General features: G+C 45.2%; 1 protein-coding gene across 3 annotated transcripts in view; it reads left to right on the top strand.

Moving 5' to 3' along the window:
• Positions 1-12804: 12804 nt before the first annotated feature.
• Positions 12805-25013, top strand: part of DNAJC6 (DnaJ heat shock protein family (Hsp40) member C6) — a 139168-nt gene continuing 126959 nt past the window's right edge. Inside the window, exon 1 of one of the 3 annotated variants that reach the window (XM_089687958.1) lies at positions 12805-13140. In XM_089687958.1, coding sequence (XP_089544084.1) covers positions 13053-13140 — 88 coding nt within the window. In that variant the 5' untranslated portion in view covers positions 12805-13052. Of the gene's footprint in view, positions 13141-15413; positions 15550-25013 lie in introns of those variants that run through there. The other 2 variants (XM_089687959.1, XM_089687956.1) reach the window with 2 other exon arrangements.

Below are 25013 nucleotides of genomic sequence, written 5' to 3'. Positions count from 1 at the left end.
TCCTCCCCTTTTTCAAGCGACCTCTTATCTCCTGATAAGACATATGTGTGGAGTCGCTTTGCACATGCTCAGTTTGGAGTGTATTGCTAGAGAGGATTTTTTTTTTTCTTGGGAGAGTGCCTGTGTTCAACACAGAGCCAATCAGCGCTGTCCAGACAGAGGTCCGGGGTTCTGCATCCTCCTAGAGCAGAAAGAAAACTCCTCCTACAAGCTTTAACCAGTGCTCGGATGTACACTGATAGAAGTCACAAGACTGCTATATATTGCTGATGAGAAAAGGTATTTAGCAGTTTATATTTACTAAAATAATTGTATTTCCATGTTGTTCTGTACTGTGGGAGACCAGATATAGTGAATGCAGGGTCCGGGGAGACCAGATATAGTGAATGCAGGGTCAGAGGAAAGTGAATATAGTGAATGAGGGGTCTGGGAAGACCAGATATAGTGAATGCAGGGTCAGAGGAAAGTGGATATAGTGAATGCAGGGTCCTGGGAGACCAGATATAGTGGATGCAGGGTCCGGGGAGACCGGATATAGTGAATGCAGGGTCCGGGGAGACCGGATATAGTGAATGCAGGGTCCGGGGAGACCGGATATAGTGAATGCAGGGTCAGAGGAAAGCGGATATAGTGAATGCAGGGTGTGGGAGAGTGGGTATAGTGAATGCAGGGTCCGGGGAGAGCGGATGTAGTGAATGCAGGGTCCGGGGAGACCAGATATAGTGAATGCAGGGTCCGGGAAGACTGGATATAGTGAATGCAGGGTCCGGGAAGACCGGATATAGTGAATGCAGGGTCAGAGGAAAGCGGATATAGTGAATGCAGGGTCCGGGGAGAGCGGATGTAGTGAATGCAGGGTCCGGGGAGAGCGGATGTAGTGAATGCAGAGTCCGGGGAGACCGGATATAGTGAATACAGGGTCCGGGGAGACCAGATATAGGGAATGCAGGGTCCGGGGAGACCAGATATAGTGAATGCAGGGTCTGGAGAGACCAGATATAGGGAATGCAGGGTCCGGGGAGACCAGATATAGGGAATGCAGGGTCCCGGGAGACCAGATATAGTGAATGCAGGGTCCGGGGAGAGCGGATATAGTGAATGCAGGGTCTGGGGAGACCAGATATAGGGAATGCAGGGTCCGGGGAGAGCGGATATAGTGAATGCAGGGTCCGGGGAGACCGGATATAGGGAATGCAGGGTCTGGGGAGACCAGATATAGGGAATGCAGGGTCTGGGGAGACCAGATATAGGGAATGCAGGGTCCTGGGAGACCAGATATAGTGAATGCAGGGTCCGTGGAGACCGGATATAGTGAATGCAGGGTCCGGGGAGACCGGATATAGTGAATGCAGGGTCTGGGGAGACCGGATATAGTGAATGCAGGGTCCGGGGAGAGCGGATATAGTGAATGCAGGGTCTGGGGAGACCGGATATAGGGAATGCAGGGTCCGGGGATACCGGATATAGGGAATGCAGGGTCCGGGGATACCAGATATAGGGAATGCAGGGTCCGGGGAGACCAGATATAGGGAATGCAGGGTCCCGGGGAGACCAGATATAGGGAATGCAGGGTCCGGGGTTTAGTAACACTTTAAGGAATCACTCCCATACAGAGTCACTCTGAACATGGACACAGAGACACAGCAACTTCTTCAGAATACCAAAAGGTAGGAATCTGCAATAAAGTTCAGCACAGAGCCAATCAGCACTGTTCAGACAGAGGTCAGGGGTTCTGCATCCTCCTAGAGCAGAAAGAAAACTCCTCCTACAAGCTTTAACCAGTGCTCGGATGCACACTGATAGAGGTCACAAGACCTGCTATATATTGCTGATGAGAAAAGGTATTTAGCAGTTTATATTTACTGCAATGATTGCACTTCCATGTTCTGTGTACTGTGGGAGACCAGATATAGTGAATGCAGGGTCCGGGGAGAGCGGATATAGTGAATGCGGGGTCCGGGGAGAGCGGATATAGTGAATGCGGGGTCAGGGGAGACCGGATATAGTGAATGCGGGGTCCGGGGAGACCTGATATAGTGAATGCGGGGTCAGGGGAGACCGGATATAGTGAATGCGGGATCCGGGGAGACCTGATATAGTGAATGCGGGGTCCGGGGAGACCGGATATAGTGAATGCGGGTTCCGGGGAGACCGGATATAGTGAATGCGGGGTCCGGGGAGAGCGGATATAGTGAATGCGGGGTCAGGGGAGACCGGATATAGTGAATGCGGGGTCAGGGGAGACCGGATATAGTGAATGCGGGGTCCGGGGAGAGCGGATATAGTGAATGCGGGGTCCGGGGAGAGCGGATATAGTAAATGCAGGGTCCGGGGAGACCGGATATAGTGAATGCAGGATTCGGGGAGACTGGATATAGTGAATGCAGGGTCTGGGGAAACCGGATATGGTGAATGCGGGGTCCGTGGAGACCGGATAGAGTGAATGCAGGGTCCTTGGAGACCGGATATAGTGAATGCAGGGTCTGTGGAGACCGGATATGCTGAATGCGGGGTCCGTGGAGACCGGATAGAGTGAATGCAGGGTCCTTGGAGACCGGATATAGTGAATGCAGGGTCTGTGGAGACCGGATATAGTGAATGCAGGGACCGGGGAGACCGGATATAGTGAATGCAGGGTCTGGGGAGACCGGATATAGTGAATGCAGGGTCTGTGGAGACCGGATAGAGTAAATGCAGGGTCCGTGGAGACCGGATAGAGTGAATGCAGGGTCCGGGGAGACCGGATATAGTGAATGCAGGGTCCGTGGAGACCGGATAGAGTGAATGCAGGGTCTGTGGAGACCGGATATAGTGAATGCAGGGTCCGGGGAGACCAGATATAGTGAATGCAGGGTCTGGGGAGATCAGATATAGTGAATGCAGGGTCCGTGGAGACCAGATATAGTGAATGCAGGGTCTGGGGAGAGCAGATATAGTGAATGCAGGGTCCGGGGAGACCAGATATAGTGAATGCAGGGTCCGGGGAGAGCAGATATAGTGAATGCAGGGTCCGGGGAGATCAGATATAGTGAATGCAGGGTCCGTGGAGACCAGATATAGTGAATGCAGGGTCTGGGGAGAGCAGATATAGTGAATGCAGGATCCGGGGAGACCGGATATAGTGAATGCAGGGTCCGGGGAGAGCAGATATAGTGAATGCAGGGTCTGGGGAGATCAGATATAGTGAATGCAGGGTCCGTGGAGACCAGATATAGTGAATGCAGGGTCTGGGGAGAGCAGATATAGTGAATGCAGGGTCCGGGGAGACCAGATATAGTGAATGCAGGGTCCGGGGAGAGCAGATATAGTGAATGCAGGGTCCGGGGAGATCAGATATAGTGAATGCAGGGTCCGTGGAGACCAGATATAGTGAATGCAGGGTCTGGGGAGATCAGATATAGTGAATGCAGGGTCCGTGGAGACCAGATATAGTGAATGCAGGGTCTGGGGAGAGCAGATATAGTGAATGCAGGGTCCGGGGAGACCAGATATAGTGAATGCAGGGTCCGGGGAGAGCAGATATAGTGAATGCAGGGTCCGGGGAGATCAGATATAGTGAATGCAGGGTCCGTGGAGACCAGATATAGTGAATGCAGGGTCTGGGGAGAGCAGATATAGTGAATGCAGGATCCGGGGAGACCAGATATAGTGAATGCAGGGTCCGTGGAGACCAGATATAGTGAATGCAGGGTCCGTGGAGACCAGATATAGTGAATGCAGGGTCTGGGGAGAGCAGATATAGTGAATGCAGGGTCCAGGGAGACCAGATATAGTGAATGCAGGGTCCGGGGAGAGCAGATATAGTGAATGCAGGGTCCGGGGAGATCAGATATAGTGAATGCAGGGTCCGTGGAGACCAGATATAGTGAATGCAGGGTCTGGGGAGAGCAGATATAGTGAATGCAGGATCCGGGGAGACCGGATATAGTGAATGCAGGGTCCGGGGAGAGCAGATATAGTGAATGCAGGGTCCGGGGAGACCAGATATAGTGAATGCAGGGTCCGGGGAGACCGGATATAGTGAATGCAGGGTCCGGGGAGAGCGTATATTGTGAATGCAGGGTCCGGGGAGACAGGATAGAGTGAATGCAGGGTCCGGGGAGAGCGGATATAGTGAATGCAGGGTCCGGGGAGAGCGGATATAGTGAATGCAGGGTCCGGGGAGACCGGATATAGCGAATGCAGGGTCCGGGGAGACAGGATATAGTGAATGCAGGGTCCGGGGAGACCGGATATCGTGAATGCAGGGTCCAGGGAGACCGGATATCGTGAATGCAGGGTCCGGGGAGACCGGATATAGTGAATGCAGGGTTCGGGGAGAGCGGATATAGTGAATGCAGGGTCCGGGGAGAGCGGATATAGTGAATGCAGGGTCCGGGGAGAGCGGATATAGTGAATGCAGGGCCCGGGTCTGGGCTCAAGGACTTTTTACTGTCTGCAGTGTGCAAGTGTGGAAGAAAATGCGTGTCACCTGGCTGTTCAGGACTATAGAGGGACCAAAAACTCCTAAGGGGTTAGTGCTACAACTTTAAGATAGCAATAACAGTGATCTAACCCTGCAGCCCCAACACTATTTTTCCACTTTCTTCAACTACTTCAAGGAGGGTCCATCTTCCATCACTGACTGTGTGATGTTGACAGTTCCCTGTGGCTGGCAGACAGAGGAGTCCTCTTAGGATCCTGAAGAAAGATGACGTCAGACCGACGGGAAGTGGACAGCGAGGGTTAACAAGCGGCTCTGGATTAGCAGTCCACGCAGGAGGAAAGTCCATCAGCAAGGGACCTGGATGGGGAGACTCATCAGGTAAAGGAAAACGGGACATCAGGCAGGATGTGTTCAAGAGGAAGAGGGGGGAGGTATGGACAAAAAAGTGGGTTCTGGGTGGAGTTGGGCTTTAACATTTAATATTTTATATTTATAAAAGTAAGAAAAAATATTTTTGAGCACTTATTTTTTTTAATTGCTGATAAATGATGTAGAAAACCACCAGACATTCTTGTTATGTCTACATTAGAGTGACCAGGGCTGCCCACTTAATAGGATGGCAAATTCTTTACTTTTCCAGAATCGCAGAGCCGGTCACCACTCCAGATCCAAGCCAGGATTAATTTCTGTGTGACCTTATTAGACTCCAGACATCGGAAAATTCCACACTTTTTCACAGGGTCAAAACACATTAGAACACAGTATGAGAGTGGGATGAATGGATCAGGATCAGGGGCGGACTGACAACTCATGGGGCCCCCAGGCAATAGGGGATCATGGGGCCCCTGTGTCCTTGCCCAACCTCAAAAAAGCCTATGAAAAAGGTACCAGGGGCATCTCATGGGACCCCCTACTGAGCCCGGGCCCTCGTTTCCAAATGGTCAGTCCGCCCCTGATCAGGATAGGACAGCAGGAGGCATATTACAGGAGATAAGGGGGGGGGGGGTTCTACAGTATTGTAGATGTGCTCCAGTTACAGATAAATATAAAGAACCTGAACAGAGGACAACTATCGGCTGAGTGGTTGCGATTTCCATTCCTGTGAAACGCAGGGCAGGCATTCTCTGGTAGAAGTGAGAAAAATTGGGACTTTCAATTTCAGCCGAAATCTAAGCGAAAATCTGAAGACTGCAGCAAAATTTCCCCATTTTGTCGAGTTGCATTTAAGTCAATGGGGATTGCAAATCTAAAGCTGAACTCTCGCTGAATCAAATATTGTCTAAATCCATTCATTATATGTATTCTTCTTGAATCTCGGTGTGTTTTGTGTATTTCTTCCAGATCTGTGCAGTAATCCAATGTGAGACTTCCCCTCTGTGTAGGAGCTTCCTGTAATAAGGACCGCTCGCTGCTGCTCTCTCTCCTTGTGCAGGGTGACTGGTCTTGTCTCCGCCCCTCCTGTAGTTTTCTGTAGGCTGCCTACAGTGGGTGGAACCTGCTGGGCCCCTCCCACAGCTCTGCTCTCTGCACAGGCTATGTACATCGCAGGGATGATGTCACTGCTGCTTTTACTGGGAAAAACTTGGGTTTGCTTGCAAAGGCATTTTGTGCTCACAAAGTGGATTTTTATTCTTTATGGTCAATAAGAAACATATTTAACCTCCCTGGCGGTATTCCTGAGTGTAGCTCGGGGTAAAGTTTCAGTACCAGAAGCGGTAACCTCGAGCTACACTCGGGAATACACTGCAGCGTTGCTCCGGGATCCCTCTATCACTTACCTTGTCCTTCGCTCCCGTGATGTCCCCCCTGCAGCGTCCCCGGCAATGTCCTCCGGCCGATGCCGGCATCTGTCTTCCGGGTTTCATAACCTGCGAGCGTCGGGACGTACGGGAGACGGAACTGGCGGGAAATTAAAAAATGTCACATTTTTACATACACATAATACACTAAAATCACGTAGTATAACATTCCTGTATCAAACCATTTCACATACATTTTGTCCCGAGTGCTTTGTCCGGCGCCCTGCCTGCATTTTTACTGTTCTTTCTGCCTGGAAACTGAGAAACGTCCATGGCGTCCAAAAAGTGTCCCTTTAGGTCAAAAGCGGTTTTAGACCGGCTAGAGAACAGCGATAGTAAATCAGAACCACTTGCAGAATTGAGTGATAATGATTCGTGGGGGAAATTCATCATCAGACACTGAAAACTATTCTGCGACTTTGCTCAGTGATGTGCGAACTTGGCGCTCTATTTCACATTTCAGTGTTTTTGGTTTGATTATATTATTGAATTAAATGTATTATTATTATGTTATTATTTTTTATGATTATTCATTATATTATAATTTATGATTTCGTGTTTCAAATTTTATCATGTTTAATAGACTCTTGTTCGGACAGATTTCAGTGAGTTATTCCTAAGAATTACAGGCCTACAATAAAAAAAAATACATATTTCCATTGAAAACAATGTTCCGCTTTGAGCACAGAAATATGGACATAATCAGACCGCTAGGGAGGTTAAATGAAAGTTTTTGTGCTGAGAATTCAACTTTAAGAGCTTGTTTACATGTATGGTCATCATTGGTGTCGCAGAAGTGATAAATCGCCTCCTTAAAACCTAGAGTTAACCAATGAAAGCCAAGAGATGGGGGCAATGACATCGCTATTTCCAACTCATCCAATCAGAGAATTATTTATTTATTTCAGGTACTTATATAGCGCCGTCAATTTACGCAGCACTTTACATATATATTGTACATTCACATCAGTCCCTAACCCTCAAGGGGTGTACAATCTAAGGTCCCTAACTCACATTCATACATACACATACTAGGGCCAATTTAGACAGGAGCCAATTAACCTACCAGCATATCTTTGGAGTGTGGGAGGAAACCCACATAGGCACAGGGAGAACATGCAAATTCCAGGCAGGTGGCGGCGTGGCTGGGATTTGAACCAACAACCCTAGTACTGCCAGGTGGACGTGCTAACCATTTAGCCACTGTGCTGCCTTCAGAGAATGATTTACATTCATTGAGAGAATACAAAGGGTTCTCTGAATGGTTCCCATGCCAAGTGAGCAAGTGACCCTTTGTGTTCATTATGCAGGGACCTGGAAACTAGAGGCACTCACTGTAGCAGTGCTCATCACAGTGATTTCCTTGGGGTTTCAACAGGTGTGGAACATACATACTTACATTGGTCAGCTTTAGCTGCATTTCATTGCATTCTATCACAAAGTTCTGGAAATATACCTAATGGGGCTTCAATGAAAAAAAAAATATTCATCATCAGAGATCTTCCATCTCCATCACTCATGAACCAGGAACCTTTTTCTGCTTTAAATTACAACCTCTCACTCTACACTCACACCTTTATTTTTACCCAACATGTGATTCTCTGCATCGGTGTCCTGCAGAGGTTTAACTCTTTCATGGGCAGTACACCAGCAGGAACTAGACTCTGAAGTCTTTCAGCTGCGGGGGGGGGGGGGGGGGGGTCTTGGTCTGTGTCTTACTGTCTACCATCATGCTTGCATACTGTTTAGTCCTGGTTCACACTGATGCGGTGCGGAATGCGCAGCGTTTTCTGTGCGAATTCCACGCCGCATCAGAATCGCACCTCGTTCATGAGAACCGCTGCGGGTGTGTATGTTAACAACCCCCCAAAATCAGTCCGCAAAACGCGGTGTGATGTGCAGAATCAGATCGCATAGGTGTGAATACCCATGCGATCCGATTCTAGTGCGGACCCAAAAAAGGGTCCTGCATGTTTTTGGTGCAGGTGCGGTGCGATTTGAGCCATACAAAATGTACGACTCCGATCGCACCGCACACAAATCGCATGTGATTGGTAAAGGATTGTGGTGCTGTTCCTGTGCAAATCATATGCGATATACAGAGCCGCTAAAGTATGAACCCGGGCTTGAGGTTTGGAAGATTTATCTTTAGGATTGTCACTGGGTCAGACCTTAAGGCCCATTTTCAGGCCAACTTATCCTTCTCCCTATCATTCATAAAAAAAAACATTTACAAAGAAAAATAATATTTCTCTTGCCTTGTAGGAGTGAAGGTTCTCAGCACAGGTTTCCTTTAATATCTTCTAGGTCAGCCTTTCTCAACCAGGTTTCTGTGAGATTATAGGGTTCCTCAAGCTGTGGCTGGTTTACATCTTATCTGATGGTGACTGCATAGTTTTGGGTCCAACAATACTTGACAGAACCAGGAGCATGACACCAATGACCTTTTTAGCTGTCTAAAAGGGTGGCATTATGAACACTACTGTAAGGAGGAAATTGATCCCATTGACCACCAATATGAGTAAGCATTCTTTCCACTAACTACCAAGATAAGGGGCATTCTTCCAAATGATCATCAATGTAAGGGGCATTTTTCTTATTGACTACCAATGTAAGGAGCATTCTTCCCATTGATCACCAATGTAAGGAGCATTCTTCCCACTGATCATCAATGTAAGGAACATTCTTCCCACTGACCACCAATGTAAGGAGCATTCTTCCCACTGACCACCAATGTAAGGAGCATTCTTCCCACTGATCACCAATGTAAGGAGCATTCTTCCCACTGATCATCAATGTAAGGAACATTCTTCCCACTGACCACCAATGTAAGGAGCATTCTTCCAACTGATCACCAATGTAAGGAGCATTCTTCCCACTGATGACCAATGTAAGGGACATTCTTCCCACTGACCACCAATGTAAGGGGCATTCTTCCCACTGATCACCAATGTAAGGGACATTCTTCCCACTGACCACCAATGTAAGGGGCATTCTTCCCCCTGACCACCAATGTAAGGAACATTCTTCCCACTGACCACCAATGTAAGGAACATTCTTCCCACTGATCACCAATGTAAGGAGCTTTCTTCCCACTGATCACTAATGTAAGGAGCATTCCTCCCACTGATCACCAATGTAAGGGGCATTCTTCCCACTGACCACCAATGTAAGGAGCTTTCTTCCCACTGTCACCAATGTAAGGAGCATTCTTCCCACTGACCACCAATGTAAGGAGCTTTCTTCCCACTGTCACCAATATAAGGAGCATTCTTCCAACTGATCACCAATGTGAGGAGCATTCTTCCCACTGACCACCAATGTAAGGGGCATTCTTCCCACTGATCACCAATGTAAGCAGGATTCTTCCCACTGACCACCAATGTAAGGAGCAATCTTCCCACTGACCACCAATGTAAGGGACATTCTTCCCACTGATCACCAATGTAAGCAGCATTCTTCCCACTGACCACCAATGTAAGGAGCTTTCTTCCCACTGTCACCAATGTAAGGAGCATTCTTCCCACTGATCACCAATCTAAGAGACATTCTTCCCACTGACCACCAATGTAAGGAGCTTTCTTCCCACTGATCACCAATGTAAAGAGCATTCTTCCTACTGACCCCCAATGTAAGGGGCATTCTTCCCACTGCCACCAATATAAGGAGCATTCTTCCCACTGACCACCAATGTTAGGAGCTTTCATCCCACTGACCACCAATGTAAGGAGCATTCTTCTCACTGATCGCCAATGTAAGGGGCATTCTTCCCACTGATCACCAATGTATGGAGCAATCTTCCCGCTGACCACCAGTGTAAGGAGCTTTCTTCCCACTGACCACCAATGTAAGGGACATTCCTCCCAGTGATCACCAATGTAAGGAACATTCTTCCCACTGATCACCAATGTAAGGGACATTCTTCCCACTGATCACCAATGTAAGGAACATTCTTCCCACTGATCACCAATGTATGGAGCAATCTTCCCACTGATCACCAATGTAAGGAACATTCTTCCCACTGATCACCAATGTAAGGAACATTCTTCCCACTGATCACCAATGTATGGAGCAATCTTCCCACTGATCACCAATGTAAGGGACATTCTTCCCACTGCCCACCAATGTAAGGAACATTCTTCCCACTGATCACCACTGTTAGGAGCTTTCTTCCCCCTGACCATCTATGTAAGAAGTATTCTTCCAGCTGACCACTAATATAGGGAGCATTCTTCCCACTTACCATCTATTTAAGGAAAATAATAGTTGGATCAAAGATTTGGAGCACCACACTGAAATGTTAAAATACATATAATAGGCTTTATTCCAAAACATGTAATGAACTCAATAGCCAACATGTTTCTGGAGCCTCAGCCTGCCCCCTTCATCAGGGTTACAATGTGATATTAGAAAAAAAACATTAAAATAGCAATAACATACAAATAATAGAAGATGGTATATAATGATTATTAAACATCTACATCAACCTTTTTCAACCTTTTCGAGACAGAGGAATCCTTGAGATAACTTTCCGGTCTCAGGGAACCCCGTCTAAAAATGACCATACCTGCAACTCATGATACATTAGTGTGATGGTCAGTAGGAAGAATGCTCCTTACACTTGTGGTCATTGGAATGATTTCTTCCCTTACAGATGGCCAAAAAGATCATTGGTGTCAGTGGGAGCTTCTCTGAGAGGCAGAAATTGCTCATTGCTCAAGGAACCCTTAGAAACCTTTGGAGGAACCCTGGTTGAGAAACCCTGATCTACATTATTAATGAAAAGGGACATTCTTCCCTGATCTACAATTTAAGAAGGCATTCTTCCCACTAACCACCAAATAGGAGGGGTGTCCTGACCACTGGCTGCCAATTTAAGGATTATTCTTCCCATTGACTGCCAATGTAAGGGGGCATTCTTCCCACTGACCACCATTAAAAAGAGTCAATCCTCCCACTGACCACCATTGTAAGGGGGGGGGGGGGAATCTTCCCACTAATTGCCACTGTAAGAAGGGCATTCTTCCTACTAACCACCAATATGAGGGGGCATTATTCCATGACCACCAATGTAAGGGGTACTCTTCCCACTAATTACCACTGTAGGAAGGGCATTCTTCCTACTAACCACCAATGTGAGGGGAATTATTTCATGACCACCAATGTAAGGGGTACGTTTCCCACTAAATACCACTGTAAGAAGGCCATTCTTCCTACTAACCACCAATGTGAGGGGGCATTATTCCCTGACCACCAATGTTAAGGGGGCATTATTCCCTGACCACCAATGTAAGGGGTACTCTTTCCACTAATTACCACTTTAAGAAGGGCATTCTTCCTACTAACCACCAATATGAGGGGGCATTATTCCCTGACCACCAATGTAAGGGGTATTCTTCCCACTAAATACCACTGTAAGAAGGGCATTCTTCCTACTAACCACCAATGTAAGGGGGGCATTATTCCCTGACCACCAATGTAAGGGGTACTCTTTCCACTAATTACCACTGTAAGAAGGGCATTCTTCCTACTAACCACCAATGTGAGGGGGGCATTATTCTCTGACCACCAATATGAGGGGGTATTATTCCCTGACCACCAATGTAAGGGGTACTCTTCCTACTAATTACCACTGTTAGAAGGGCATTCTTCCTACTAACCACCAATGTGAGGGGGGCATTATTCCCTGACCACCAATGTAAGGGGTACTCTTTCCACTAATTACCACTGTAAGAAGGGCATTCTTCCTACTAACCACCAATGTGAGGGGGGCATTATTCCCTGACCACCAATGTAAGGGGTACTCTTCCTACTAATTACCACTGTAAGAAGGGCATTCTTCCTACTAACCACCAATGTGAGGGGGGCATTATTCCCTGACCACCAATGTAAGGGGTACTCTTCCTACTAATTACCACTGTAAGAAGGGCATTCTTCCTACTTACCACCAATGTGAGGGGGGCATTATTCCCTGACCACCAATGTAAGGGGTACTCTTCCCACTAATTACCACTGTAAGAAGGCCATTCTTCCCAATAACTACCAATATAAGAAGGTATTCCTCCCACTGACCACCATTGTAAGGTGGTCAGTGGGAGGAATACCTTCTTACAGTGGTAATTAGTGGAATTACCACTACCACCCCTCATTAAACATTTCAGTAGGGACTCCCTGAAACCAGAAAATTATTTTAAGGTCTCCTTTGGGGTAAAAGCTACCCCAGTGAATCTCCCCTCCTCCAAGCTCTCTCTTTCTCTCCATACATGAATATTTTATGTATATTACATACAATCATTCATGAGAGAAGAGACAAGAGGTATAACCCACCCGGGTGCCGCAGAGACAGGAAATGAGAGGAAATCTCTGCAGCAGGGACACAGAGAGCAATGAAATCCTAACAACTGATATAACTCTTCCCTGCTCTATCCAAAAAAAAAAAAATTTTTTTGGATAAAGTTCCTCTTAAAACTGCGCATCTATGACCATTGCGTGCCCGAGGATTACAAATAACAAAACGTCATTCTCTCTTCAGCTCGCCAGCGTATTGAAGCTGCTTCCACAAGCGCATCCCGTGGTCAGTGTTTCAGGAACAAAAGGGGGATCAGGTTAATGGAGGTTGACCCCGAAGCACCATTTTCATGGAAATCCAGCGGGGCCTGGGCGAATCCATGCCAGGTTTTTCTTGCTGTTTGGCTGACAATTTGCTAAGCCTCCTCTCGCCTCCAACCGGTCCAACCACAGCACACAACGCAAGTGCTCGCAATAGTCCCCCTTAGGTAGCCCAGCTGTATGGCCATAGCCTCATGGTGACCTTTGACTGCCTGTGAATGACAAATCAAAACTCAGCACTCAGCAGATCCGCTGGAGACAGGAGACAGCAATCCGCTCAGAAAATGAAAGAAGCAGCTCAGCAAGGTAAGGGGGAGCTCTATGGGTATGGGAGATACATGAGGCTGTGTATTAGATATGTCGCTTGGTAAGCAATGGGAGCAGATGTAGGCTGCAGATACAAGCACAGGGCGCAGATCAGTGGATTGGGCTTCAATGGAGGACCGTTGGGATCCATCCATCCATTTATGGTTTGTATGTAAATTCTGGTAGCATATATAATATGTGTATATATATATATATATATATATATATATATACACACACACATCTATACTCGACATGTCATAGGGCAGTGACCTCTTGTATCCATTCATCTCTTGCACCTTGCTATACCTTTTAGACCCATGACAATACACAAGCCCAATTTGTACAGTCTGAAAAATTCGGACGCTATAGTGCCTGGATCGGATTGCGTATGCGCAAAGAATGACGGTAACAGGCTAACTCACAGCGTCAGGATGTCAATCTGATATATTGTTGTTTGATCCCTGTTGTTATATATCTATGGAGAGTTCATCCTGCGATGCAATACGGAGTGGCTGTCAGATGTAGGAAAAAAAATGTCCTTCGAGGATCTGACCGAACAAACAAGATCCTGTGCATCCTGTGCGTGGGTACCGTTTAAAAAGAAGGATGCTAGCTTCCACATCTTGCTAACTGATTTACATATATACTGTGTGTGTATATCCATTTGTGATATATATGTTACTGTAATATACAGTTAAAAAAATAAATAAATAAATTATATATATATATATATATATATATATATATATATATATAAATAAAATGTTACTATATTATTTATATATAATATAAAGTTACAATGTGTGTGTATATGTATGTGTGTGTGTGTAATTAAAAAAATACAAAATAAATATATATATAGATAAAATGTTACTATATTATTTATATAATATAGAGTTACAGTGTGTGTGTATATGTATGTGTATATATATATATATATTTATATATATATATATATATATATATTATAAAGTTACAGTCAGGGACGGACTGACCATTTGGAAACTCAGGCACTGCCCGAGGGCCCGGGGTCAGTAGGGGCCCCATGAGATGCCCCTGGTACCTTTTTCATAGGCTTTTTTGAGTTTGGGCAAGGACACAGGGGCCCCATGATCCCCTATTGCCCGGGGGCCCCATGAGTTGTCAGTCCGCCCCTGGTTACAGTGTGTGTGTATAATAAATATATTATATATATAATAAATATATATGTGTGTATATATTTATGTTTTTTTTTCATATACAGCTAAATAAAATTCTAGATATATGTATTTTTGTATACATTGAAAAAATTAAATAATATGTGTGTGTGTATTTTAAATATACAATAAAAGAAAATCATAAAATTACACATTTTTAAAAAGTTTTTTATATATATAAAACTTTTTTTAAAAATGTATATTTTTTTTTTTACTGTATATTTAAAATGTGTGTGTATATATATATATATATATATATATATATATATATATATTTTTTTTTTTTTTTAATGTATAAAAAAATACATATATATCTAGAATTTTTTTAACTGTATTTTAAAAAGAAAAGGAAAAAAGAAAATGTATTTATATATATATATATATATATATATTAATATATATATATTATATAATATAATTTGTTTTTAATAGTTTATGATTGCTAAAAAAAAAGAAAAGTGATGGCAGTAAAGTCATCCTGCATAGATTAGTAGACAAATTATTCTTTATTTCCCATCTATATATACTTTGTAAGGATAATACAGGATATTCTATAGATTGCATTCTTGAACCCTACAAACTTCAGCATCTTTCTTGGTTCATGGTTGTCATTCCACAACCCCCTTGAAGGAAAATGTCCTCCAGAACCCAAGACCAGCAGTCAGCCCTATTGATGGAATATGGGAAAATTAAATGTAGCAAAAAAAAAAAAACCCCTGCAGTGATCCCTAAATGTATCATGCCAGTGATTTGCAATGTGATTCTTGGATTATGCCCAGCGTGGAAACGGTTAAGGCATGACCGAGCTCCCGTGCCGCGCAGTCATCTTGGTCGCTGGGAATTAGACTCCATGTTTCTTGCAGCTGAAAGCCGACTCTCTGCGGCCTGTCGGAGGGAGAAGGCTGACATGGAGGGGGGTTTAAAGAGCCTTTGCTGTTTTTATATAATGAGCCGCTTTGGAGGACCGGAGGGCGACGTCACGGCGTTGCACGGTATGGAGGTTGTACGTTGCCCTTGAGTACCTGCATCGGCGGCGGTGTACGGGCAAGAGGAGCGCGTGCCAATTTCCTCGAACTGCTGAGTACACTGAACTCCACTGTTTACACGCCGGGCTAAAGATTAATCCTAGAGCACAATATGGCCGGAATCCCTCCCGCCGCTTCTATTCATGGAGGAATGCAGGAGCAGCTTTCTGTCTATAGGCATTGTGGTGAGGAGACGAGAAAAACTCTCACTATAAATAAATGACAAAAATCAATGTAGGGCGGTATTTATAGAGCGCCGCACGGCATTTTCAATGTCACCGAGACGTATGAGTGATATAGTGGCGGCAGGGCGGACTGACCATTTGGAAACTTGGGCACTGCCCGAGGGCACGGGGTCAGTAGGGGGCCCCATGAGATGCCCCTGGTACCTTTTTCATTGGCTTTTTTGAGTTTGGGCAAGGACACAGGGGCCCCATGGTCCCCTATTGCCCGGGGGCCCCATGAGTTGTCAGTCCGCCCCTGAATGGCGGGATAAGGTCCTAGAGCATCCAAGACAAAAAAGGCCCCATCCCCCCACCCATGAGCTGTGATCTACCTAATAGTATAGGTTGCAGGTCCTGCCCTGCTTATGTGCTCCCCTTCTGGTAAAGGCCCAAGGCAGCTGCCTCTTCTGCCTACCCCACAGCCCTGCGATTGCACATTGTCTATTGACATGTTTGCCATTAAAATCTGAACCCCAAACAAACTTCTAAATACTCAGACAAAATATATATGACAGCTGTAATACCTGCCAAAGGTTTTGTATTTCTGTCCATCCAGTCCTGAGATTTACACGGTTCTGCCCAGAGGCGTCCCTAGGGTTGGTGTCACCCAGTGCGATAACACTTGGTGACACCCCCTCCGACGATCCTCGCAGAATGGATCGAATCTGCGGATTGAGCATAATGGATCCTGCAGGGATTGTCGGCATCCAAACTATACGGGGTGACACCAGACCCGCTCCACGAAAAGGTAAGTTGTAAAGAAAGCCGACGATCCCAGCAGGATCCATTATGCTCAATCCGCAGATCCGATCCATCCTGCGGGGATCGTCGGCTTTCTTTACAACTTACCTTTTCGTGGAGCGGGTCCGGTGTCACCCCGTGCGGTAGGTGTCACCCTGTGCGGCGCGCACCCCCCCCCCCACCTGCCTCGGGATGTAACTGGTTCTGCCACGCAGCCCTGTCTGGCAGCGGCGGAGACCTGATTTTTTTAGCTATCGCTTAAAGGGCTCCTCCACATCCCCAATCTGTGACTAGACAGTAAAGGAGAGGAAGCAGACGGATGGGCATACCTCTCTGTCACTCTGCTCTCTTCTCCTATCAGGATGCTCCTTGTTAGCCAATGAACATTGCAGCACAACTGTCCGGCTCCCAGTGCAGACCTTCTCTCTCCCAGTCTGAACTCTTCTGCATGAGGCAGATACCAAGTTACTGCTTGCATTATAAAAAAAACACACGTAGGGCTCTTGCTGTCCCTCTGAAAAGCGATCAACTATTGATCACTTTTTAGAGGGAGGCTCACGGGCAGCTGGGAGGTGATATGTTTCGTATTTTAGCCTTTTGGCTGCAGGGCGGTTACAGTGCACCCCCATTCCCTTTTTGAAGGGTCGTTTTTGGTGAGGGACAGGGGCAGACTGACAACTCATGGGGCCCCCGGGCAATAGGGGATCATGGGGCCCCTGTGTCCTTGTCCAAACTCAAAAAAGCCTATGAAAAAGGTACCAGGGGCATCTCATGGGGCCCCCTACTGACCCCGGGCCCCTGGGCAGAGCCCGAGTTTCCAAATGGTCTGTCCGCCCCTGGTGAGGGTACTGCCTACCGAATACGGCAAGGGGATTTATTTTTTGCCATGCTGGTGACTACAACGTGTACAACCCCTCCAGCCACTGTGTTGGGCTTAGGGGCTTACCCACCTATTTTTACCCCCCCCCCCGTCCCCCTTCATCCTGGCCGCAAGTGTGAGAGAGCCCATGTTTTAGAAATGAGGATGGGGGGAGGTGTTTTGTAGTCCAGACAGAAGTAAGAAGTCTGCTGCTTTATAGATACGGTAGGGTGGGCAGGGGCGGACTGACCATTCAAGCACTTGGGCACTGCCCGAGAGCCCGGGGTCAGTAGGGGGCCCCATGAGATGCCCCTGGTACCTTTCATTGGCTTTTTCATAGGCTTTTTTGGGTGTGGGCGAGGACACAGGGGCCCCATGATCCCTTATTGCCCGGGGGCCCCATGAGTTGTCAGTCCGACCCTGAGGGTGGGTGAGCATTGCCCTACTGGAACGGGAAATGTTCTACTGGTGGGATTGCCAGTCTGAAAAAGCAATTTGTAAACCATCCCTTCAGAGGACTTGCAAACTGCAATATATTACTTTTTATTTTCTTGGACTAAAGCTGCCCATACACAATACAATCTGTGTGTACAATCACAAAGCGTAGGAGCACAAATACGTACAATTATAAATTATATGGATCAGTACTAGCAATCAATTAGTGTATAGGACTTACTGAAGGAAGGGGCCACGCTGCTGTATCAGGACCCCAGGGGCATTTACTGCTTCCCTTACCCTCTGTTGGCCCTAAAATGTTGCTCCTGTGGGGTCCGGGAACTCAGAACTTCAGCCTCCTTATTAGACTGATTGTAAACCCTCTCATATACCCAGTGAAGTGACTGGCCTCAGTCCTCCTACATAATCTTCCTACATAAGTTGTACCTGTTTATCTGCAGTTTTTTCTTCTCTACATATATTCAGAATTTACAAAGTTTGAGCTTTCAAAAAGCAGGGGGTGGGGATCTGAAGTTACACTCTGCAGAGCTCAGTGGGGAGACCTGAGAGCTGATTGGAGGGAAAGGACACCCCCCCCCCCTTCACACAGTACACAGGAACAGAGCTGAGGCTGTCATTCACAGGCTGCGTGCTGGAGCTCCCTCCACTGTCACCATTTTTCTCTTGGTGTCAGGAAAGCATGTCAGAAGTGATTCATGCTGATAGCAGCAGACAGAAATGACACTTAGTGCTCTGGACTGAGGCAAGTACACACTATAGAGGGATATGCGTTGTTCATATTTCATGTCTGAGGTTTACAACCACTTCAAGGCTAGGTTCACATCTATGGGTGTTTGGGAACGTCATCAAATCAAGCATTTTCCTGACACACAGAAAGACGTAGGAGTGCTGGTAATTGTTAATGGCAACCCACGCGTTTGCAAAACCACATATTTTCACATGCGCCAAAGTGCAAGGTGCTGCAGGCACTTCTTTCCGTGTTTCTCGCACATAGGCCAGCCCATTGAAATGAATGGGTTGTTCTACACAAGACGTATGGGAAGGTTCTGGAAACACGCCATCTCCGACGCACCTACAAATGTGTATATAGAAAGGGCACAAATCAATGCTCTGTAATCATGAATACATCATAAGGCCTCTTTCACATGGCCGGTGTAGGAGCGGGTGCATGATTTCTTCGGGACAAGCAGCAAATCAGTTCATATACTGACACGGAGCATGCTGATAGGAGGAGAGAACAGAGTAACAGAGGGATGAGCCCATTAGCCTCCTGCTTCTCCTTCAGTGTCCAGTCACAGGCTGGGGGCGGGCCAATGACAGCCCGGGAGAACTGGAAGTGGGATGAATGATGTTGGCTGTCATTAAGACTGAGGGCATCTTGTGGAGGAAAAACAGCACTACAGTGGCCAGTTATAGATTTAAAGCAAGTATAGCAGTAAAAGCAGTTTTTTTAATTATTTAATCTTTTAGTGGATTATTCATTTTTTTAAAATTCATATATATTTTTTTATTTATATAATTTTTTAATTCATATTCCTGGCTGGAGTTCTGCTTTGAAGAAGAACCTGCAATTAGATCATAAATGATTAATTACACAAAGCCAATGAACAGAGCTTTCTGACAGGAGAAGAGAGCAGAGTGACAGAGGGATGAGCCCATCAGCCTCCTGCTTCACCTTCACTGTCCAGTCACAGGCTAGGGGCGGGCCCATGACAGCCTGGGAGAACAGAAAGTGGGATGAATGATGTTAGCTGTCATTCACTCTGGAAGACTGAGGGCATCTTGTGGAGAAAAAGAAGCACTGCAGTGGACAGGTATTGATTTAAAGCAAGTATAGCAGTAAAAGCTTTTTTTTTTTTCTTTTTTTTTTTTAATTATTTAATCTTTTAGTGGACTATTCATTTTTTAAAATTCATATTCATTTTTTTATTCATATTCCTGGCTGGAGTTCTGCTTTGAAGAAGAACCTGCAATTAGACCATAAATGATTAATTACACAAAGCCAATGAACAGAGCTTGCTGACAGGAGAAGAGAGCAAAGGGATGAGCCCATCAGCCTCCTGCTTCTCCTTCACTGTCCAGTCACAGGCTGGGGCGGGCCCATGACAGTTTGGGAGAACAGGAAGTGGGTCGACTGATGTTCGCAGCAAGTATTGCAGTAAAAGCTGCTTTTTTATTTTTTATTATTTCATCTTTTAGTGGACTATTATTTTTTTTAATTTATATTTTAATTCATATTCATATTTTTAAAATTCATATTCATTTTTTATTCAACTTCTTGGCTGGAGTTCTGCTTTGAAGAACCAGCAATTAGACCATAAATGATTAATTACACAAAGCCAATGAACAGAGCTTGCTGACAGGAGAAGAGAGCAGAGTGACAGAGGGATAAGCCCATCACCCTCCTGCTTCTCCTTCACTATTCAGTCACAGGCTGGGGGGCGGGCCCATGACAGCCCGGGAGAACAGGAAGTGGGATGAATGATGTTAGCTGCAATTATTGCAGTAAAAGCTGCTTTTTTTTTTTTTAATATTTCATCTTTTAGTGGACTATTATTTTTTTTTAATTCATATTTTAATTAAAATTCATATATTTTTAGAATTCATATTCATTTTTTTAAATTCAGATTCCTGGCTGGAGTTCTGCTTTGAAGAAGAACCTGCAATTAGACCATAAATGATTAATTACACAAAGCCAATGAACAGAGCTTGCTGACAGGAGAAGAGAGCAGAGAGACGGGATGAGGATGAGGGATGAGCCCATCAGTCTCCTGCTTCTCCTTCAGTGTCCAGTCACAGACTAGGGGCGGGCCCATGACAGCCCGGGAGAACTGGAAGTGGGATGAATGATGTTAGCTGCAAGTAAAAGCTGCTTTTTTTTTATTATTTCATCTTTTAGTGGACTATTGTTTTTTTTTAATTTATATTTTAATTCATGTTCATATTTTTTTTAAATTCATATTCATTTTTTAATTCATGTTCCTGGCTGGAGTTCTGCTTTGAAGAAGAACTTGCAGTTGGACCATAAATGATTAATTACACGAAGCCAATTAAATCTACCTTTTTAAATCCATACTTCCTGCAGCTGCAGCAAGTTAACATCATTTAGAACACAAAAATTCTAAACGCAATAAAAAACGGATAAAACCACAATGTGCAATATTCTAAATATATCCATTACGTCATTGGACGGGGGATTTTATCGGGGCTTTTTTAATGCAATTTCCCTGGAAAATGTCCCTTTAGCAGGAAATATTCGGATATTATTATTAGAGCAATAGACGGCCATAATGTCATTTCAGCTCTAATCTGATGTCAATGTGTACAGATGATTTCCTTGTGAATAGTAATGAACCTGCAATTATGGATCGTCAGTAAATTCCATACATATGTGGAGGGCGTGGGCTGTACAGGAGATGGGACTTTATTTATATATTTAAAAAAAAACCCACAAAGCACACCAAACATGTGGTAAGCAGGGGGGGACTGACAACTCATGGGGCCCCCACCAATGATGGGGCACTATTCCCCCCACTGACACCAATGATGGGGCACTATTCCTCCCACTGATACCAATGATGGGGCACTATCCCTCCCACTGACACCAATGACGGGGCACTATTCCTCCCACTGACACCAATGACGGGGCACTATTCCTCCCACTGACACCAATGATGGGGCACTATTCCTCCCACTGATACCAATGACGGGGCACTATTCCTCCCACTGATACCAATGATGGGGCACTATTCCTCCCACTGACACCAATGATGGGGCACTATTCCTCCCACTGACACCAATGACGGGGCACTATTCCTCCCACTGATACCAATGATGGGGCACTATTCATCCCACTGACACCAATGATGGGGCACTATTCCTCCCACTGACACCAATGATGGGGCACTATTCCTCCCACTGATACCAATGATGGGGCACTATTCCTCCCACTGATACCAATGATGGGGCACTATTCCTCCCACTGATACCAATGATGGGGCACTATTCCTCCCACTGATACCAATGACGGGGCACTATTCCTCCCACTGACACCAATGATGAGGCACTATTCCTCCCACTGATACCAATGATGGGGCACTATTCCCCCCACTGATACCAATGATGGGGCACTATTCCTCCCACTGACACCAATGATGGGGCCCTATTCCTCCCACTGATACCAATGATGGGGCACTATTCCTCCCACTGACACCAATGATGGGGCACTGTTCCTCCCACTGATACCAATGATGGGGCACTATTCCTCCCACTGACACCAATGATGGGGCACTATTCCTCCCACTGACACCAATGATGGGACACTATTCCTCCCACTGACACCAATGATGGGGCACTATTCCTCCCACTGACACCAATGATGGGGCACTATTCCTCCCACTGACACCAATGATGGGGCACTATTCCTCCCACTGACACCAATGATGGGGCACTGTTTACTCCCACTGACACCAGTACATTTCTACCCTCACTGGCTACAGTCCGGCCCCCCTTAACGTTTGAAGGACAGTAAACTGGCCCTTTGTTTAGAAAGTCTGGAGCCCCCTGCTCTGTGGTGTCTGCTTCCAGAAAATATATAATGTTGAGGCCTAAAATGATTTGTTTTAACTTGTGCAAAAAAATGGCTCTGGCAGCAGAAGGGTTCATTTTCCATTTTGGGGCGTACCTTTAATATGGATTTCATTTACTTTGATACTTACCGCCAGGGGCGGACTGACCATTTTGAAACTCGGGCACTGCCCCTGGTACCTTTTTCATAGGCTTTTTTGAGTTTGGGCAAGGACACAGGGGCCCCATGATCCCCTATTGCCCGGGGGCCCCATGAGTTGTCAGTCCGCCCCTGATCCCATATCTTTCTAATCACTGTGACTGCAAAAAAGGTTCCTGCACTATTTTTGTGCGACTTCATCATGACTTGCATTGACCTCTATTATTGAAGCTGCACCAAGTGGCAGCAAATCGCAATGAGGCTGAATGACTTTAGGGTCGCATTGAGGTGAATCGGGGCTAAAGGGAATTTTTTTCCAATTTGGATTATTGAGGAGGGGAGGGCTATAACCCTCTCGATTTTTTTTTTCCGCCATCTGTGTACCATTGGGGAAATTTCCCTTCACTTCCTGTCCCATAGTCAACACAGTGAGAAGAAATCCTTCCAAAATGAGGGAATCGCTGTCACCAGAGCTAGTGTCCCCATTGGAAGATTTCCCTTCTATTACTTTTCTGGCGTCAACCCAAAATGTGGGATTTACATTCCTTTTCCAATGATAATGGTAAACAGGACAAATAAAGAAGGTAAAGTCCGTAACAAAGACATGGACCGCAATAAAAACCTGACAGGGGTTCTAATCCCTCTCCACTCTGTGCAAATCTGCAAAAAAAAAAAAAATGCCTTTAACCGGTTCTGCACCGCCCTATAGCAGAAACACTGCACAGGGCAGCACGGGTGCGCAAAATCACATGTATATATGATTTTGCAGTTCCGGGTAGGAGGCATGCGTGTGCCGAGTGTGCCCTACCCACTCTGCCATTCATGGCCTCAGCTGTCAATCACCGGTCCTAAACAATACAGATCTCTCCCCTGCACAATGCTTTGTACGGCTCTGCATAGCAGAGCCATACAAAGCAGTGTGCTTTCAGTGAAGCACTAACACAGCACACAGTTAACCCTTTGATCGCCTCAGAAGTTAACCTCTACCTGCCCAGTGCCATTAGCACAGTGTCAGTGCTTTTTATTAACACTGCTCACTGTATTGGTGTCAGTGGGGATGTCAGTGACATCAGGTTAGTCCCCCCCCCACCCCAGTGTCAGAATGCCCGCCGCAGTCCCGCTATAAGTTGCTGTACGCCACTATTCCTAGTATAAAAAAAAGTTCCAGTATATATACAGCCATTTGTATTATTATTATTATTATTATCCTCAGCTGCATAGAAGCTGGGGAGGAGAAACCGCAGAACACTGGTCTTCCCAGTGAATGGCTACGCACGAAGGAGGGAGTTCCCAGCACAACTAGAGAACTGACCTTGTTGGGCTCTCATTCCTAGTGTGGTCGGTTTTTAGTAAGTGAGCAGAGGGATTGGCAGGAACACCCAGCACAGCTAGAGAACTGACCATGCTGGGCTCTCATTGTGGTCAGTAAATTCTGTAACTTTCACGTAAACCAATTAATTTACACGTATTGGGATTTTTTTTTTTTAGCAAAGACACGGAGCAGAATACATTTTGGATGAAATTTATGATGAAATTAGATTTTTAAAATTTTTTACTGGACAGGTTTAATAGCAAAAAGTCAAAAATATTGTTTTTTTTCTCAAAATTGTCGGTCTTTTTTTATTTATAGCACAAAAACGCAGAGGTGATGAAATACCACCAAAAGAAAGCACTATTCGTGGGAAAAAAGGGACGTAAATTTCATTTGGGTGCCGCGTTGCATGACCGCGTAATTGTCAAAGTACCGCAGCGCCGTATCGCAAAAAAAAAAAAGTGTAAGCATAAATCACCAGCGCCAAAATTAAAACGAAATAAGACAAATAAATGCTGCTGTTCATCAGTGCAAACCTACACCGAAAATATCTAAACAACACAAACAGCGCAAAAAAATATATATAGTGTTAAATCATGACATAGATGAGAAAAATAAAAATAATAAAAATAATAATTATAATAATAATGATAATAAAATTAATATTGATAGAACAAAAGTCCCACTCCCAAATAAGTGAAAAAATATGTGAAAAAATCTTTAAAAAAACTCAGAAAGTCCTCTTTTCAAAGAAGCACATTTTTTTTTTAAAAAAGAGGACTTTCTGAGTTTTTTTTTTAAGATTTTTTCACATATTGTTTCACTCATTTTGGAGTGGGACTTTTCTTCTATCAATATTAATTTTATTATCATTTTTATTTTTATTTTCTTCATCTATGTCATGATTTAACACTATATATATTTTTTTGCGCTGTTTGTGTTGTTTAGAAAAAAAAAATGGCCTGTCATGAAGGGGGGGGGGGGGGGGGGGGGCGGTAAATCCTCTGGAGGGCGAGGGGTTAATTCCACTTTAACAGAAGGACCATTATAGTAGCCAATCAGTAGGATGTGCAGATCACAGGAGAAAAATCTGAAGGCGCAAGTGCACTTAGTGGACACTAGAGGGGGTTTTAACTTTAGGAATCATTTTTTAATTCGGTTGAAAACATCAAATTTATAATCTGCGCGGTGAAATGTCACGGACCCTCAATGAGGAGAATTTAATATCATTTGCAGGAATTATTCCCATGCAAATAATTTTTTTAAAATATTTTTATTTTAATTTTTTTTTTTAAATAATTTATTCAGCATTTAAAAAAAAAAAAGTTTCT

This window comes from Staurois parvus, unplaced genomic scaffold (assembly GCF_062004578.1).
Source record: "Staurois parvus isolate SC_StPar_1 unplaced genomic scaffold, SC_StPar_1.0 ptg000441l, whole genome shotgun sequence".
In the NCBI taxonomy this organism is placed as follows: Eukaryota; Metazoa; Chordata; class Amphibia; order Anura; family Ranidae; genus Staurois; species Staurois parvus.
This window is presented reverse-complemented; position numbering and strand designations above follow the sequence as displayed.